At 42.6% G+C, this 20,002-nt stretch overlaps 1 protein-coding gene across 1 annotated transcript in view; it reads right to left on the reverse strand.

Annotated features, from left to right (window-relative positions):
- Positions 1-162: 162 nt before the first annotated feature.
- vopp1b (VOPP1 WW domain binding protein b) overlaps positions 163-20,002 on the reverse strand; it is a 27,718-nt gene continuing 7,878 nt past the window's right edge. Inside the window, exons 2-5 of the mRNA XM_032503963.1 lie at positions 6,753-6,811; positions 5,503-5,580; positions 1,979-2,112; positions 163-1,694 (exon numbers count right to left, since the gene is read on the reverse strand). Coding sequence (XP_032359854.1) covers positions 1,498-1,694; positions 1,979-2,112; positions 5,503-5,580; positions 6,753-6,811 — 468 coding nt within the window. The 3' untranslated portion in view covers positions 163-1,497. The remainder of the gene's footprint in view (positions 1,695-1,978; positions 2,113-5,502; positions 5,581-6,752; positions 6,812-20,002) is intronic.

The raw sequence follows: 20,002 nt of genomic DNA on the forward strand, positions 1-20,002 counted from the left end.
CCCTGCTTAAACCAGATTGTTAAACATAACTATGTTGCTTTGAACAGTGTTTTGAAAGATATAGATATAAGCGGGACACTGTCATCTGCAGATTGATTTTTGTGAAAAAAAAGAAAATCAGGGATTACTTTTAGTTCATATTGCCCAGGCCTAGTTTAGGCATGTCTTTGCAAAATATTTTATTCAAAAAGCTTGTTGACATATTCACAACACTACCATGGCTAGTGCTACATGCTAGTGTTCTGCTGGTGAGCTAATTGCTAACACACTAGCTAGCCGGGGATAGCTATCGTAAGTCAGCACAATCAAGTCAGTTTGTTTTTAATATTAAAGTGGTGTAAATTTGGTGGTCCAAACTCAACTTTGCATGAATTTAATAATCCATTATTGTTGTTGATTCCATTGGATTAATATGTAGCAAGGGATAGACTAACTAGTTTAGCTGCCAGAAAAGTATAGAGTTTATTACATCAATGACAGCTGCATTTGAAGGTATTATTATATCAGTATGTTATGTCATGAAGTGGAGCACATGTCAGTGGCAGACTCTCGTTATGGCACTGTGGTGTGGTGGAACAAAAGGACATTACCCATATGAACAGCAGCAACATACCAACCAGCAAAGAGAAATATGGCAGCATAGGACACCAGAAATAGAGTGGCATACGTTTGACACTTTTCTAGCTCAGTATCACCCTGTACTTGTCAGAATTATCTTATTGTCAACTAAATGCATCATTGCTGCTAACAGGAGAATGAGCCGGTGACTGCTGGAGAAGATCATTATGTCATTACACAACGGGACTACACATACTGTAATGAAAATTGAATCAAGAACTCATCGCTTAGTAAAGAGCCCATCTTGCAGTAAAATGCTGGATGGAAAATAAGTCAATGCCATCTTTAAAATTGCTTTTAGAATGGTTTGTACAGAGATAGTCCTTTATGAATGTTGTTTTATAATAGTGTGTTTTACTTTGTTACATTTGTCAGCTGTTAAATTGAAAAGCTTTTCTAAACAATTATTTAAACACTGTCCATTGAGACAAACAGTATCCAGCATTTTAATACATTATGAGTTTGACTCATTCTCTGTTCCATTTTGCAAAGTTAGAGTAGTTGCATTGGGAAGGTGGACGAGACAGGTGACAGTGGGTGAATCAAAAACCTGAACGAGTGCATCCTTGCTTGTCTTTTGTTGAACCAAAATGGGATTATCCCTTTACATTGATCCACATAAATCAAGAGAAGATGAAGGACTGCAGATGAAACAGTGTGTGTGAGTAAAAGAGTGAGTCTGTGCATCTAGATTCTGGTTATTGTATCCACAGGACAAGGGATTGTGTGTTTTCCAAGTCTTACATCCACAAACAGTTGAATTGCATCAATTGGCAGGCTTTCCTCATCTTTATCTAACCGTCCTGATAATTCAGCCCCTCACAGCCTCCTGCCCTTTATCCTTGCCAAGTACCATATATCAAGAGTTCCTTGTGGAAGTTACTTCTTGTGGCTATTTTGAAATATTTGTTCGTAGGATGGAGGCGGGTAGTTGCAGTAAGACGGAGGAGGAGGGTAGGCACCCATCATCATATGGGCGGAACCAGGCTGTGCTGGGTGTGTCATGGTAACTCCTGTGTCGCCACCTGTCATCCCATTGACCCCAAAGCCCTGCAGACCCCCTGGCTGCTGTAGAACTGGAAAGAAGAGGAAAAAAAGGTTATCTTTAGTATTAAGCATTTACTTGCTTCTAGACTGTGTGGTCTATGGCTTAATACACTGTCATCCTATATACACAACTCATGGTTCATCATGTCATACAACAGCTCACAGTTTGTTACAAAACACCTGGCATGTTTGTCAAAAGAGGCCAAGAGTGCTAAAGATTTTAGTTTTATTCTTAATATTTTAAGCCAGGGTATTTTAGGCATTGTGTATGCCACTTTCATTTGTATAGTATTTTGTCTAAATCCTACTGTACCTGGCGTGCTGACAGGGTGCCTGGTGAAGGAGACGTTGAAAGCTGGCTCGTCTCTCAAAGGGGATGGATACATCCTTCTGCGGACAAAGAAGCCAGCACCACAGCAGAACAATACTCCCATCATCAGCAGCACCCTGAGTGAAAAACAAAGAACATCCTAAACCTAAACCTTTCACTAACCCAACATCATCAACACACTAATGCTAAAGTATCAGGGACATGAGGATCGGCAACCAGTCTTTAATGGACACAACAGCTAGGTGAGAAAGGGGGGGGAGACATGCATGAAATTGTCACAGGGCGGACTCTAACCCTGGACCTCTGCATCCATGCAAGTATATTTGCGCCTGCTCTGCCAACTGAGCTAACCCGGCCACAATGACAGCTAAAATGTATCGGAATATATATATATATATATATATATATATATATATATATATATATATATATAAATAAAGTTTACTTCCTTACGATGACACACAAATCAAACTTGCTAAAAAAGAAACTACATGATGTTTCCAGGTAGGGTTAGGGTTACTGTTTATGTTCAAACAGGCCTGTGTGTGCGCTTTGAGAAATGTCATACCGCAAGGCTATATTTATTTTACTGTGTTTATTTTTTAACAATCTGAAATAACAATGAAATGCTGCATTATTGACTTTAGACCAGGTTTTTGTTGGTAAATGGAGTGATCACTTTCTGCTGGCGCAAGATAGTAATACGCCCACAATGCACCTGAACACACCTCCCTATAAATTGAATCGTATCGGCAGGTCAAACTCAATGAAAAATCGCAAACTGGAATCGGCCTAAAACAGGCGTTCCAAATTGGGTGAATGTGAGCCTCCACTTAGAGTAGGTAAGGACAGCCAAGCCCCCCCCCCCCCCCCGTCCCCCTGCCCTAACCCACACACGCCTCTGCAGTAAATGCCATCCTTTGTGTGTTCCAGGCAATGATGAGATTCAATGACAACATATCAAATGTAAATATATTTTTTAATATTGCATTGTATATTTTATTTCAACAACTTTTTTTAAAAGTATATTCATGAATGATTCTTTGCAACAGCAAATCATTTCCAAATTCATGCAGGCCTAATTGAGGCTACTTTTAAAATCATTGAACATTAGTGGGCCTATCGAGAAGTCAACAAGGCATGCTTAACATCTGGCCTAATCAGAACTGGCCTGGCAACCCAAAGGCTAAGGGGCCACCCCCCGAAACTGGAAGACACTTCAGTTCATGCATTCTGGTAATTTTTTATGCCTCTATTTCTACCTTTTTCAAAATAAATATGCTGGAAATATCTTTATGTAAAGGGAAACAAATTACAACCCAAATATAAAAACATAATGGACTATTTTGCAGTAAGGCTCTCAGTATTAGTATTAGTTTAATCTATTCTCCTTTTCTAATTATATCTGAGTCAGCACGCATGTAGCCAAGCATAATTTACTCTTCCCTCCTCTTTTGTTGGGAAAGTAACTTCCTTAAATGTGCATTTGACAAATATTCACCTCAATTATTCATTATTCATTTTAATGAATTAATAAACCCCTGGACCGTAACATTTCAGATGTTTGAGCAAGATTTCTGCTTATGTTCAAAGCTTTGTGCACATTCAAAATATAACTAATCCCATCTGTGTTCTCTGAGGTTTGGAGGAGTCATGATATTTAGTGAAAAATAGGGTAAGTTATAATACAATAGGCTATTACAAGAATAACGTCACAATGTTTCAGAAGATAATCTACCTGCACCATAGCCTGCTGTGCAATATGTGATTGCTCTGCTGATCCGGTAGATCTCAGACCTCCTGACAGACTCAAAGCCCCGTTTGGGTCTCTGGTCTCTGAATGAGACAGTTTAGGGAAGTGGCTGTACGCTGCTCTACATCGGAGGTGGAAAACCAAAACTACGGCAGAAATACACGGAGAACAAATGCGACACATCTGCCGCAGCATGTTGACAGCAGAGCGTGTCCAGAAACCTGAAGCTGCACAGCTTTTTACAGCGAGAGTGGACACTAAGCCCGTTTCATATTTGTCAGTCAACTTTTCAAAATACATTCGGGGCTATACTCAAAACACTTAGGGTTGAAGCCCTGGCAAAATCAGCTGTCAGTGGGAACAATGACGCCACGCTTTTGATGCACAGAGGTGTTGGATGCGGGACGGTACTGCGGAGAGAAATAAACGCAAGTCGTCCTCCACCTGCAGCCTTGATCTGTATTTATTTTTAACCAGGGTCAGTGCGGAAACCCCCCCAATCACACAAGTAGGTGGAGGTGAAGGGGATTAGGACTTTCATAGCATTAGTGGAGATCTGGGGGAACTCGCTCTCCACAGACAACCAGAAACGCGTGATCGGCATTTCTCCCAGTCTCTGTCACACAGCGGCAGGTGCAGCCTCGGACCCCGAATAGGTGAAACCTCAGGATTATATTTCCTATGTTTTTTGCAGGGTCCTGTCCCCTGCCTTAATACTAACTTCTGTTGACTTGGGACAAGACAACGACCCATTTTAAAGTTTATACACGCACGCACAATAACCGATTGATCATCAGAGCAGCATACAGTTATTTTTTCTTTCCTTCCTGTGGTTCTTTGACGCCCCCCAGTTTTGGCGCGCTTACCTATTGAAAACCACTGGCTAAGAAAATTATAATCAGTGCATCTGCCGTGTGTCATGTTTCTGTGATAATCATCACGCAGCAGTTTCGTGTGTATTTGTAGCTCATCCATTTTGTGTTTGATTGGTCTGGTGTTGGTGAGTAGAAGGCTTGGCAGTGTCGATTTGCTCATAGACATAGCTGCAGGTACTCCGTGTTAACTGCACCAATTTGGCTCGTTTTTTTCTATCGACTGTACTCTCATCTTTATAGTGATCAAGATGAACTTAAAAATCAACCGTAATTCTTATTTTAGTGCTTTGTGGTCCTTCTTTAAGTAATCATGGGGTGCCATTTGGTTCTGGAGAAAGCTTCAAGTAGCAATACCCCAGGCCGAGCAACTGCCCGATCCAAACTGACAAATTTTGAACAGGCACTGTACTAGTAACAATTTATATGTTAAATTAAATTATTATTTGTAACACAGTAGACACAGAGGTATTATCATGGCTAGTAAACAAAGTTACACCTAGTTGTGCCGTTGCAAAACAGTCCATTTTTATCTCCCCTGATAAAAGCTGCCCCCTAGGCTGGGAATCCCTCCTCCCACAGAAACATGCAGTTCAGTTATATCTGTTCTCTATGGGGAGGTGTTGACTCTAGGCAGATTTTTATTGCTTACAAAATTTGCTGTGGTAATTTTTGGTGTATCTTTAGTTTTATCAATGCTGTGAGCAGCACTGAAAAGTAAGCCATATTAATCCACTTTCAAACATTTTGACCAGAAAGGTACATAAGGTACACACAGTAAAGTCCTTTTCTCATTTGACTCTTTGGCTCTAAAGTTGGGACCTTTAAACTGTCCACCCCTGCAAGAGATAATAGTAGACACAACCCAAACTGGAACTCACCAGAAGTACCATAGTCTCTGGATGGACAGGGCTCTCACACAGCAGCGAGTCCCACAGCAATCCTCATAGGAGCGACATCTGCAACGAAAAAAAAAACACAGCAAGGCATATGTAGGGCAGCAATTAGCCTAAAAAAACACTTCTATAACTAGCTGCTGTAAGTGAAAAATAGTACATTGGTAACTGAAGTTGTTAACGCATTTTAATGCATAATGTGGTTAAACAGATTGCTGTATATTTGCTTATATTGTACAACCACACCCAGACTGCTGCCCTATACATTTTATTTATTATTAGGCGTCCAAGCCTGAGGGGGCTGGGATTAGCTATTGCAAGGTTTCCGCCTCTAACACTGTTTCTACAGCCCAAGCCATGCAAAATTACACACTTTCACCACTAGGTAAACCACTAGGTGGAGATATAGCAGAAAAAATGTGTTTGGCCCTATAACCCCCAAACTGTACATTGCACATTAAAACTACTCAAATCCATGCATTCCCTGGATTCAGTTGAATCTCGTGATAATTGCCTTGGTAATTGGGCACACATAAATGCATTCCATTGGGGCGGCTGTGGCTCAGTGGAAGAGCGGTTGTCTGCCAATCGGAAGGTTGGGGGTTCAATCCCTGGCACTGCAGTCCCATGTCGAAGTGTCCTTGGGCAAGACACTGAACCCTGAGCTGATGAGCAGGTGGCACCTTGTACGGCAGCCTCGGCCACAGTGTATGAATGTGTGTGAATGTATCCTGTATGATGTAAAAGCGCTTTGAGTAGTCGTTAAGACTAGAAAAGATTTATCAATACAGCACATTTACATTCATATGTGTTGAAGCCATTTCTATGGAAATACAATCAAACGAAGAACTTTGGATTCAAGACTTTTATTTACAGACGTTTTGTGTTGAGTACCAAAGAACTTTGAAGTCCTAAGCTAGTGAGTCAACTTGTAGCACTCACAATATGTATGCATAAACGCAATAATAACAAACTGACTGATGCTATTTCTTATTAACAACAAACATTTAGTAACAGGACTAAAACACCTGAAGGGCTGCATGGGTAACTTAATTAGGGTTTTTACCAGGTCCGAGAGGGTGTGGTGGCATTGGGTTTCTTTTCTTCACGTGTTGGATAAACTGCACAGCCAACACACTGCATACTGTAAAATTTCTATTTAGTAATGTTTTTGTCTGCAGAGTTTCCAGTTTATTAGTTAAAAGTTGTAGGAGTGGCACATTGTGTAGACTTACATGAAGTAGATGGGGTATCCGCCTTCAAAATACCAGCAGTACTTTTTGGCTTCTACACACTGTAAAAGCAAGACAGATTAAGGCAGTTATCAAAAACTATATACAAAACGATTTGAGATAATTCTACAATGACATGCAGAGATTCCCCTGCATCCTTTGTGCATGAACCCTCCATTTTCCATTACTGGCTTCAGTTGTGAAGAAACTGGAGAACTGTCTTTGACATGATCTCTGGAAAAATTCAGTCTGCTTTGTCATTTTAATTTAATCATCTTCAGCAAAACACTCTTCACTCAGTTAAAGTAACAGTTTAAATAAGTTTTACATACAGTAGCTCTGACTCTGGAATTCAATTTTTCAATCATATAAGATTTCTTACACAAAGTGTGTTAGATAACAGATTGCAGTTCCCAGAAGCTCCACAGCACAAAAAGGAACTGTGCCAACAGCTAGGGAACTTTTCAGTGGCACGATAGATGCTTGTTTTATTAGATTTTGCATATTGACTTTATTTTTGAGGTTGAGTTTCACATCTGTTGCCCTGTTAGCAGCAAGAGGCCAATGTTAGTATGATGTCCGGTCGGTAAAGCATTAGTCCAGATGGAAATGAAATGACTTAATACATTTAAATGGATGTATTGCAATTAAATTTGGTATAGATATCCATGGTCCCCAGTACATAAATCCTGATAACTTCTGTGAGTCTCTGACCTTTCTTAGAGCCACCTCCTGGTTACATTTTCATGTATTCAGTGATTCATCTCAGCCTCTACTACAGTAGATTGATCAATTTAACATACATACATGGTGCCTAGATGATGTATATTATGACGTTTTTCCACTTCTGGTAACAGCTCGACTCGCCTCTACTCGACTCTCTGCGTCCGTTTTCCATTGCAGATTGAGTAACGCCTCAGCGTGGCTGGTCACCATAGCTACGTGTGATGATGTAATTTTCAACGTGACTCACAACAGCATGCCGGCTACTCGCCGCAGCCAGAAGAAATGTTTTGTTTCAAAAGAAGCTGAAGGAAGCAACAAAAATCACCGCTAAAAAAACAGGAGTTTGGGAATTCCTCCGGAGTTCAGACGTCGACATGGCGACACAAAAGGGTGAGTTAAGTTTCCTGGTAACGTTAGCTAACATTTGCATGTGTTAGGGGCCCCAGTCACTATTTACTATACGCTATATAAAGTACATGAACTTTAGCAACCATGATTACACACCAAAACATGTATGCTGTGTACTGTTTGTGTTTCAGAGCATTCACGCCGCAGACCGTCTGGTGGGCGATGTCCGACCGGTGAGATCTCTGGTTCTGACCTGCTGGGCTACGTATAATCTTTATGAGAGTCATGAAGAGGCTTATGACAACGACTGGGATGCATCTGGGACAGCAGAACCGGGGGGGGGGTGACTGTCACAGGGTGCAGAGGAAGGAGACCGGGAGGGTTAGATGCGCTACTTGAAAAGCTAAATAAAAACTTTTCTTTGATTTGTTGTCTTGTTTTTTTTAAGTAACAGTGTGCAATATTGGAAACGACATAAAGCCCCTAATAGCCCTTAATATTGAACATTTGATAAGTGAGAATAGTGCAGAGAGTAGATAATCTGTCGGTGTCTGACTAGACTTTTTTTAAATGTCCCGTTTGATCTGGACACACACTCCGCACTCTGGTCTGCTAAAAACACAGTGATCGACCAATCAGCAGTCTGCAGGTTTCCACGTCACCTTTTGGTATCGCCTCAGCTCGCTGGGAACCTCAACTGAGGTAGTACTAAAAAAAAGTACCTGGTAGCAGGTCCCAGGGACTTTCTTTTGTAATGGAAAACCAAAAAAGGCGAGTAGAGTCAAGGCGAGTTGAGTAGATACCATGCAGTGGAAAACTGGAGTCTGCAGTGGAGTCTGTCTGGACCACATAGCTCCGGTCTCTGTGGAGGTAGCTATTCTGTCTGGACCACATAGCTCTGGTCTCTGTGGAGGTAGCTAAGTCTGTTTGGACAACATAGCTCCGGTCTCTGTGGAGTTAGCTAAGTCCGTCTGGACCACATAGCTCCGGTCTCTGTGGAGGTAGCTAAGTCTGTCAACCTCCACAGAGACCGGAGCTTATGTGTGCCGACCAGACTTAATACCTCCACATGAGAACGAGCTATGTGGTCCAGACAGGACTTAGCTACCTCCACGACGAAAGAGCTATGGCCGACACTAGCTACCTCCACAGACCGGAGCTATGTGGTCCAGACAGACTTGAGCTACCTCCACCAGAGACCCGAGCTTGGTGTCCCGACAGACTTAGCTACCTCCACAGAGGCCGGAGCTAGTGGTCCAGACAGACTGCTACCTCCACAGAGACGCTATCTATGTGGTCCAGACGACTTAGCTACCTCACATAGGACCGAGCATGTTGGTCCAGGACGACTATCTACCTCCACAGACCGGAGCTATGTGGTCCAGACGGATACTTAGCTACCTCCCACAGAACCGGAGCTTGTGGGTCCAACGACTTAGCTACCTGCCACAGAGACCGAGCTATTGGTCCAGACGGCTAGCTACCTCCACAGACCGAGAGGATATGTGGTCCAGACAGCTTAGCTACCTCCACAAGACCGGCATTGTCCAGCCAATATGCTACCCTCCGAAAGACCGAGCTATGGTCCAACGACTTACTTCCTCCACAGAGACCGGAGCTATGTGGTCCAGACAGACTAGCTACCTCCACGAGCCTGAGCTATGTGGTCCATACGGACTTACTAACTCCCCAGAGAACCGAGCTATGTTTCCAAAGACTTAGCTACCTCCCACAGATCCCAGAGCTATGTGGTCCAGACAGATCGCTACCCTCCACAGAGACCGGAGCTATGTGGTCCAGACAGACTCCACGCACAGACCCCAGTTTTCCACCTGCTGGTATCTAACCAACTCGCTTGACTCACCGCCTTTTTGGGTTTTTTCCAATTACAAAAGAAAGTCATGGACCTGCTACCAGGTAACTTTTTTTTAGTACTAGCCTCAGGTTGAGGTTACCAGCGAGCTGGGCGATACCAAAAGGTTACGTGGAAACCTGCGCGACGTGATGGTCGATCACTGTGTTTTTATTAGCAGACCAGAGGGCGGAGTGTGTGTCCAGATCAAACGGGACTGTGTAAAAAAAGTGTAGTTCAGACACCGACTTATGATTACCTCCTGCACTATTACTCATTATCAAAATGTTCAAATAAGCGGCTATTTAGGAGCGCTATGTCGTTCCAATATTGCAAACACTTTACGTAAAAATCAACAGCCAACAACATCAAAAGATAAAGTTTTGTATTTAAGCTTTTTCAAGTAGCATCTAACCCTCCCGGTTTCTCTTCTACTGCACCCTTGACACGTCACCCCCCCCCGCGTTTGCTGTCCCGATGCATTCCAGTCGTTGTCATAAGCCTCTTCATGTATCTCATAAAGTATTATACTAGCCCAGCCAGGTCAAACCAGAGATCTCACCGGGTCGGGACATCGCCCACCAGAACGTCTCGGCGTGAAGCTTCTGAAACACAACAGTACACAGCCATACGGTTTTGGGTGTATGGTTCTAAAGTTCATTCTTATATACTATAGTAAATGACTGGGGCCCCATAACATGAAATGTTAGCTAACACTTGACCAGGAAACTCAACTAACCCTTGTGTCGCCATGTTCGCGGTTTTCTGAATTCGCGGAGGGTAATTCCAAAGCTACCTGTTTTTTGTAGCGGTGTGATTTTTGTTGCTTCTTCAGCTTCTTTTGAAACCAAATTGCCTGCGGTGCGGCGATTAGCCGGCATGCTTGGTGCTGAGTCACGTTGAAAATTACATCCTGATCACACGTAGCTATGTGGTACCAGCCCGCGAGGCGTTACTCATATCTGCCAATGGAATAACCGTGACTCAGAGAATTGAGTAGAGGCGCATTCGAGCTGTTACCAAGAAGTGGAAAAAACGTATAATATACGAGTCATCTAGTTCCCCATGTATGTATCTGTTACAATTGATCAATCCTACGTTATTAGAGGCTGAGATGAATAGCACTGGGGGAATACCTGAAAATGTAACCGGGAGATGTGGCTCTGAAGAAAGGAGGAGACGTCCAGAAGTATCAGTTTATTCTGTGACATGGATATCCTATTACCAAAAATTTATTGCAATACATCGATTTAATTATGTAAGTACTTTCATTTCCGTCTGACTACGAATGCTTGACCGACGGAACCTCAACTAACATTGGCTCTCATTGCTCGAGCATGGCAACAGCTTTGACACTCACAAACCTCAAAAATATGTATATAATGCAAAATCTAAAAAACAGCATCTATCCGTGGCCACTGCACGTTCTCCCTAGCTGTGGGTCCCAGTTCCTTTTTGGCTGTGAGCTCTGGTAACTGCAATCTGTTACTAACACCTTTGTGTAAGTAACTCTATGATTGAAAAATTGAATTTCAGAGTCAGAGCTACTGTATTAAACTTATTGAAACTGTTACTTTACTGAGTGAGATTTTGCTGCAGATGATTAAATAAATGCTCACAGCAGACTTAATTTTTCCGCGATCATGTCAAGACAGTTCCCAGTTTCTTCACACCTGCAGCCAGTATGGAAAATGAGGGGTTTCAATGCACAGGGATGCAGGTAGTCTCTGCATGTCATTGTAGAATTCTCAAATCGGTTTGTATACGTTTTTTTGATACTGCCTTATCTTCCTTGGCTTTTACGTGAGACAGCCAAAAAGTACTGCTGTGTATGTTGAAGGATACCACCAGCTACTTCATGTAAGTCTATACACAATGTGCCACCCGACAACTTTTAACTACTAACTGAACTCTGCAACAAAAAACATTACTACCTGAAATTATTACAGTAGCAGTGTGTTTGCTGTGCATTTATCCAACACTGAAGAAAGAAACCCAATGCCACACACCTCCTCGGCCCTGGTAAACCCTAATTAAGTACCATGCAGCCCTTCGGTGTTTTTAGGTCCTTTACTAAGTTTTTGTGTTACTAAAATCGCATCGTCAGTTTTTCTTAGTGTCTTTATGCTACAATTGTGCCGTGCTAACATACGAGTTGACTCACTAGATTAGGACTTTAAGTTCTTTGGTACTTTCACACAAAACGCTGTAAATAAAAGTCTTGATACCCAAGTTCTCTCTTGTTTGATTGTTGTTTTTAATTAAAAATTTCAAAACATAAATACAAAACTAGGATCATTTACTGTTTCTTCTAAATTAACTGTAATTCCGTGTAGTCACAAGACTGTGTGTGCTCCAAAGTCCAGTGGCTTTTCTGCTGTTTCGCAGGGGACTATTTCTTTAAGTAAATCTAGCAGCCAATCAAATTACATTTTTCCAGGTCACCGTACGCTAATCTCTGTTCTATTTTCAACCCAGTTTTGTCAGGTATTACAGAACACAAACTCAAAGATTATTTTTCCATAGAAAGGCCTTCAACACATTGAATGTAATGTGCTGTATTTTATATATCTATTTCTATCTTCACGCTACGCCAAGCGCTTTCCATCATAAGTGACATTCAACACATTCATACACTGTGGCCGGGCTGCCGTACAAGGTTCCCACCTCTCATCAGCTCAGGGTTCAGTGTCTTGCCCAAGGACACATTCACATGGGACTGCAAGTCCCAGGGATTGACCCCCACCTTCCGTGGCAGACACCGCTCTTCCGCTTCCACGCGCCCCACCCAATGAATGCACTATGTGTGCCAATACCAATGCCATTATCTCGGATTCAACTGAATCCAGGGATCATGATTGAGGTATTTTTAATGTGCAATGTACAGTCTTGGGGGTTATATGCCAAACACATTCTTTTCTCCTGCTATAGCCCCACCACCTAGTTGTTTACCTATGGTGAAAGGGTGTAATTTTGCATGGCTTTGGTCTGAGAAACAGTGTTAGAGGCGGAAACTTGCATAGCAGGTCAAGCCCCTCAGGCTTGGAACGCCTACCTCATATAGAAATGATAAGGCACATCTGGGTGGTTGTACATTAAGCAAATTTACAGCACTCTGTTTAAAAACCCAGTATGCATTGAAGGCGTTAACAACTTCAGTTACATTTACTATTTTTCACTTACATGCAGCTGTTATAGAAGTGTTTTTTTAGGCTATTGGCTGCCCTACATAGGCCTTGCTGTGTTTTTTTTTTCGTTGCAGATGTCGCTCCTAGGAGATTGCTGTGGTACTCGCTCTGGGTGAGAGCCCTTCCATCCAGAACTATGGTACTTCTCTGTTTTTGGGATTCCAGTTTTGTGTTGTTCAACTATTATCCTCTTGCAGGTGGACAGTTTAAAGTCCCAACTTTAGAGCCAAGAGTCAAATGGCAAAGGACTTTACTGTGTGTACCTTAGGTACCCTTTCTGTCAAAATGTTTGAAAGTGTATTATAGTGTCGTACTTTTCAGCTGCTACAGCTTGATAAACTAAAGAGACACTACAATTACGCAAATTTTGAAAGCAATTAATCTGCCTAAGTTCCACACCTCCCATAGAGAACAGATTATACTGAACTGCATTTTCCTGTTGGATGAGGATGTCCCAGCCTATGGACATCGTTTCATGGATATAAAATGGACTGTTTTGCAACGGCACAACTAGTGGAACTGTGTTTACTAGCCATGATAATACCTCTGTGTCTACTGTGTTACATCATATGTAATTTAAAGGCATTGTTACTAGTATCAGTGCCGTTCAAAATTTGTCAGTTTGGATCGGGCAGTTGCTCGTCCGGGGTATTGCTACTTGAAGCTTTCTCCAGAACCAAATGGCACCCCATGATACTTAAAGAATGACCACAAAGCACTAAATAAGATTCACGTTGATTTTTAAGTTCTCTTGATCAATAAAAGTAGAGTACAGCGATAGAAAACAGCAATTGTGCTGTTTAACACGATTACCTGCAGCTATGTCTATGATCCAATCGCACTGCCAAGCCTTCTACTCACCAACACCAGACCATCAACCCAATGGATGAAGCTACAAATACACCAACCTGCGCTTATGATATCACAGAAGACCCTGACAACACGGCAGATGCACTTATTATACTTTTCTTAGCCTGTTTTCAATAGTTAAGCGCGCCAAACTGGGGGGCTCACGAACCACGGAGGAGAAAAAATACTGTATGCTGCTCTGATGATCATCGTTATTGTGCGTGCTGATAAACTTACAATGGTCGTTGTCCTTGGTCCCACGATCAACAGACGTTCGTATTAAGCTGGGACAGGACCCTGCCAAAACTATGAAATATAACCTGAGTTGCACCTAATTCGGGTCCGAGCTGCACCTGCGCTGTGTGACCGAGACTGGGAGAAATGCCCATCACCGTTTTCTGGTTGTCTGTTTAGAGCTGCGTTCCCCCCTAATCTCACTGATGCTAGAAAGTCCTAATCCCCTTCACCTCCACCTACTTGGGTGATTGGGGGGTTTCCGCACTTGGCCCTGTTTAAAAATAAACAGAATCGCTGCAGTTGGAGGGCACTGCGTTTCAGCTTTCTCTCTCCGCAGTACCGTCCCGCATCCAACACCCGATGTTGGCATCAAGAGGCGTCTGTTCCCACTGACACTGATTTTGCCCGGGCTTTCAACCCAATTGTTTTGAGTATAGCCCGATTATATTGAAAAGTTGACTGACACATATGACACGGGCTTATGGTGTCACTCTCGCTGTACAAGCTGTGCCTTCATGTTTCTGACACAGCTCGTCTGTCCTGCTGCGGGCAATTGTCGCATTGTGATCCGTGTATTTCTGCCGTAGTTGGTTTTACCACTCCGCTGTAGAGCCGCGTACAGCCCTTCCCTAAACTGTCTCATTCTATACCAGAGAACCCCAAAAAGTGGCTTTGAGGTCGTCAGGAGGTCTGAGATCGACCGTATCAGCAGAGCAAGTCACAGAGTGCACCGCAGCTTGGGGCAGGTAATTATCTTCGAAACATTGTGACGTTATTCTTGTAAACCTATGTATTAGAACTCCCCTCTTTTTCACTAAATATCATGACTCCCTCCAAACCTCATAGAACACAGAAGGGATTAGTTTATATTTTGAATTTCACAAGCGTTGAAACAAAGCAGACATCTTGCTCAACGCTGAAATGTTTACGGTCAGGGTGTTATTTATGCATTACAAGGATAATGAATAATGGAGTGAATATTGTCAATGCCATGTAGGACGTTCCTTTCCCAACAAAAGATGCGGGAAGAGTCAATTATTCTTGGCACATGCGTGCTGATCAGATATAATTAAAAGGAATAGATGAACTAATACTAATACTGAGAGCGTATGCAAAATAGTCCATTATGTTTTTATATTGGGTGGAATTTTTTTCCCTTTTACATAACGATAGTTTCCAGCCTATTTATTTTGAAACGGTAGAAATAGAGCATAAAAATTACCAGAATGCATGAACTGAGTGTCCTCCTTTCGGGGGGGCCCTAGCCTTGGGGTTCCAGGCCAGTTCTGATTACCAGATGTTAAACATGCCGTGTGGACTTCTGATAGGGCCCTAGATGTGTTATGTTTTAAAAAGGAAGCCTCATAGGCCTTGCCTGAATTTGGAAATGATTGCTGTTGCAAAGAATCATTCATGAATTACTTTTTAAAAGTTGTTGAAATAACATTACAATCAATAGTAAAGATATCGTTTAGCATTTGATTGTTGTCCATTGATCGCATCATTGCCTGACACACAAGATGGCTTACGCAAGCTTTTGTGGTTAGGGCAGGGTTGACGGGTGGTGTGGGATTTGCTGTTCTTACCTACTCTAAGTGGAGGCTCACATTCACGCCAATGGGACGCCTGTTTTGAAGTCCGATTCCAGTTTGCGATTTTCATTGAGTTTCGACCGCCGATACGATTCAATTATCGGAGGGTGGGTTCAGTGCCTGTTGGCGTATATATCTTGCGCCAGAATAAAGTGATCATGCCCTTTACCAACAAAAACCTGGTCTACCTCTAATTGCAGCATTCATTGTTATTTCAGAGTGTTAAAAATAGACACAGTACCACAATATGAGCCTTGCGGTCTGACATTTCTCAAAAGCGCGCACACACACAGGCCTGTTTGAACAAACATACCCAACCCTACCTGGAAACATCATAGTCCTTTGTTAGCAAGTTTGATTGGGTGTCGTGTCATCGTAAAGGAAGTAAACTTTATTTATATATAGATATATAATAGATATATATATATAGATATATATATATAATTCCTATACAGTTGAGTAGCGTGTCCTTGTGCCAGGTTAGCTCCGTTTGCATGCAGGCGCAATTCTTCAGGATGCAGAATGTCCAGGGTTAGAGTCCCGCCCTGTGACATTTCATGCATGCTCCCCCCCCTTCTCACCCTAGCGTGGGTCCATTAAGGGACTGGTTCCGATCCCATGTCCCGATACTTTAGCTTAGTGGGTTGATGATGTTGGGATTAGTGAAAGGGTTAGGTTTAGGATGTTCTTTGTTTTCACCTCGGGGTGCTGCTGATGAGGGAGTATTTTTCTGGCGTGGTCTGCTTCTTTTGTCCGCAGAAGGATGTTCAGCCCCTTGGAGACGAGCAGCTTCAGCGTCTCCTTCACCAGGAACCCTGCAGCCGCCAGGTACAGTAGATTTAGACAAATACTATACAATGAAGGGGCATACACGCCGAAACAACCCTGGCTAAATATGAAGAAGAAAACTAAAATCTTTACACCTTGGCCCTTTGAACAACATGCCGTGTTTGTGTACACAACTGTGAGCTGTTGTAGGACTAGAACCGGAGTGTGGTATAGCGTATGACAGTGTATTAAGCCATAGACAACACAGTCAGAAGCCAGTAACTGCTTCATACTAAAGATAACTTTTTTTCCCTTCTTTCCATTCTAACAGCAGCCAGTTGTCTGCAGGGCCTTTGGTTCATGGGAGGACAGTGTGCACACCGGAGTGACCATGAAACACCCAGCACAGCCCTGTTTCCTGCCCAGGTGATATGGTCCTACCTCCGCCCCGTCTTACTGCAACTACCCGCCCCATCCTACGACAATATTCAAATTCCACAAGTCGTACCTTCCACAGGAACTCTTAATGGTACTTGCAAGGATAAAGGCCGAGCTGTGAGGGGCTGAATTATCAGGACGTTAGATAAAGAGGGGGGGGGAAGGAGGAAAGCCCTGCAATTTAGCAATTCAACTGTTTGTGGTGTAAGACTTGTAAACACACAATCCCTTTCCGATGTATACATACACATAATCTAGATGCACAGACTCCTCTTTTACTCACACACACTGTTCATCTGCAGTCCTCATCTTCTCTTGATTTCTGTTGATCAATGTAAAGGATAATCCCATTTTGGTTCCCAGAAACAACATGGTCACTCGTTTCAGGTTTTGTTCACCCACTTTCCCTTTCCTCGTCCACCTTCCCATTCAACTACCTAACTTTGCAAAATGGACCGAGATGAGGAGGCAACCTCATAAGTATTAAATTCTGGATCCTGTTTGTCTCATGGACATGTTTAAATATTGTGTGAAAAAGCCTTTTCAATTTACGCTTACAATGTAACAAAGGAAAACCACTATATAAACAACATTCATAAAGGACTACTCTCTGGTACAACCCATTCTAAAAGCATTTTACGATTGCATTGACTTATTTATCCATCCAGCATTTTAACTGCGATGGCTCTTTTCTACTCGATGAGTAGCGTGATTCAATTTCATTAACATATGTGTTCCGTTGTGTCATGACATCATATCCTTCTCCAGCGTCACCGGCTCTTCGCCTGTGGCAGCAATGATGGCATTTAGTTGACAATAAGATAGCTGACAATTTACAGGGGATACTGACTAGAAACGTGTCAACGTATGCCACTCTATTTCGGGTGTCCTATGCTGCATCATTTCTCTTTGCGCTTGGTATGTTGCTGATGTTCATATTTAATGTCCTTTTGTTCCACCACGGCCACAGTGACAGAACGGAGTCTGCACTGACATGTCCCACTTCATGACATAACATCCTGATATAATAATACATTCAAATGCCTCTGTCTTGATGTAATAAACTCTTCTTGTTCTGGCAGCTCAACTATTAGTACCTATCCCTTGCTACTATCAAACCACTGAATCACAACACTAATGGATTATTAATTCCTGCAAAGTTGAGTTTGCCCCTCCAAATTACACCACGGTAATATGTAAAACAACGACTGATTGTCTGACTTACGTAGCTGATCCCGCTGCTAGTGTGTTAGCAATTAGCTCACCAGCAGAACACTCATGTAGCACTAGCCATGGTAGTGTTGTGAATATGTCACAAGCTTTTGATAAGCGATTTTCTCAAAGACATGCCTACACTGGCCTGGGCACTATGACTAAAGTAATCCCCCCCTGATTTTCTTTTTTTTTCACAAATCTCTGCAGATGCAGTGTCCCGCTGATATCTATATCTTGCAAAACCTGTTCAAAGTCACATAGTTATGTTTAACATCGGTTTAGCACGGTGAAGACCTTCAATGTCTAATTTTAACTGCTTAAAATGGGAATGGTTTCAGAGAGGGTTGACGTGTAGCAGATTTTATTTAAAATGAGTAGTGCAGACTTGCCCATAATTGAAAGCCTATAACGTTCCATACTCCTCTATACTGTAGGTGAGGAAGAGACTGAGGAGGTTCTCTTACAACGGACAAACATTGGTCCGCAATAATGAGATATTGATCTGTTTTATTTGGTTACAACTGCATATTGGTGACACCTAACAATTGGGTGACTGGCGTGATCATCGGTTCTAAGAATGCAAATGCGGGAACTCATGGCACCTTGCCGTGAGAATCTAGAGACTGGAAATAAAGTAGTCTTCTGGTTAAACCTCATGCTGAGGTTGAACACAAAACTTTAAACCTGCCATGAAGTTTATACCACAGCCATCCCCCTCATAGACTGAGCATAAAATGGCCCTCAAGTGTCACAGGGCTCATTCATTACGTCAAGTAAAAGTTGTGACGGTTTTTAACTGCCGCATCAACAATGTGCAAGCGTCTGCAACTGCCTTCCCGCCTCTTTTTTATGAATCCTGTTTGGTCATAATCACTAATGTTGAATATGGACTCGGAGCTGTGGCAAAAATGTATATAGGCTCGAACGGCTAAAAGCTCAGAGCCCGACGCTAGAAAACTGTAGGGTTCCTTATCCTTTTAAGAGAAAGAATCAAGGCTGTTTAACATCCCTGGAAATTCGCCCCTTTCATTCCGTTTATCGCTCCCACCATATCCTGGTCTTTACAGAGCAACCTTTATTCTGCAATAGAGTCGGAATTCTCAATACCCTGAGTGATATAAGGATGTATTTCACTAGAGTGCCACTACTACATGTTGGACAAGTTGGACATGGGTGCGCAAAGGACCCCTTTCATTGTCAGATATCCATGGAATTAACAGCGCTTTACAGTTGAATGAAATAATTTTGGGAATGCAAAAGAAAAGCTGGAAAAAGTTAATGTGTACCTGAGAAAAAGGTATATCCTTACATGTGGATAATTACACACAAATATCTAAAAGCATAACCAAGGTTCGGGGCCCATGATTTCAGCGCAGTTGGTAGCCTGATCCTGGTCCCAGTGGCCTTCGTGTTGCAACCTATAAATTTTGGGTCCCACAGAATTGAAGTCTGCACCAACAGAAAAGAACAGTCTCGTTGCTGACAATGGCCCCTTCTCAGTAAACGGTTTTGTGATTGTATCGATAGAAACCTACATTTACAGCACGACCGATATTTCCGGTTCAACACCTCTGCAGTATTGGGGAGGGCAGGTGGGGCTGTGCATTCGCTTACCCACGATACCTGGTTAAGTTGGCTGCCAGAATCCCCTGGTCCCTGAGGATTCTCTACCCTCTGTTAACCTGTTAGAGAACCAGGAAAGTTGTTGACATGACTTTTTAAGAAGTCTGAGGTATTGCCTTTACCCTGAATTTATGTTTGTAAAAACTGCATTACACACACTGGTGGAGCAGGTCCAATGTGGTTCAGATGTCATCTCTTTGACGCACTTAACTGCTGCCTTCGCCCTCCTTCTCTGAAAAGATGGAATTGGCGGTGGTGGGGTGACACCTCTGTTATAACCCTGAGGGACCTTTTCTGACCCTCTCCAGATGCAGCTTTGCTTCTACATACAGCCCCACCACAAGACACTGCCATCGTCCAAGTATCCTTATCAGAGCCAGTGTAAAATGGTGTGAAAGGTCCTTACTAGGGAGGGGG

The sequence above is a fragment of the Etheostoma spectabile genome, chromosome 22 (genome assembly GCF_008692095.1).
Source record: "Etheostoma spectabile isolate EspeVRDwgs_2016 chromosome 22, UIUC_Espe_1.0, whole genome shotgun sequence".
In the NCBI taxonomy this organism is placed as follows: domain Eukaryota; kingdom Metazoa; phylum Chordata; class Actinopteri; order Perciformes; family Percidae; genus Etheostoma; species Etheostoma spectabile.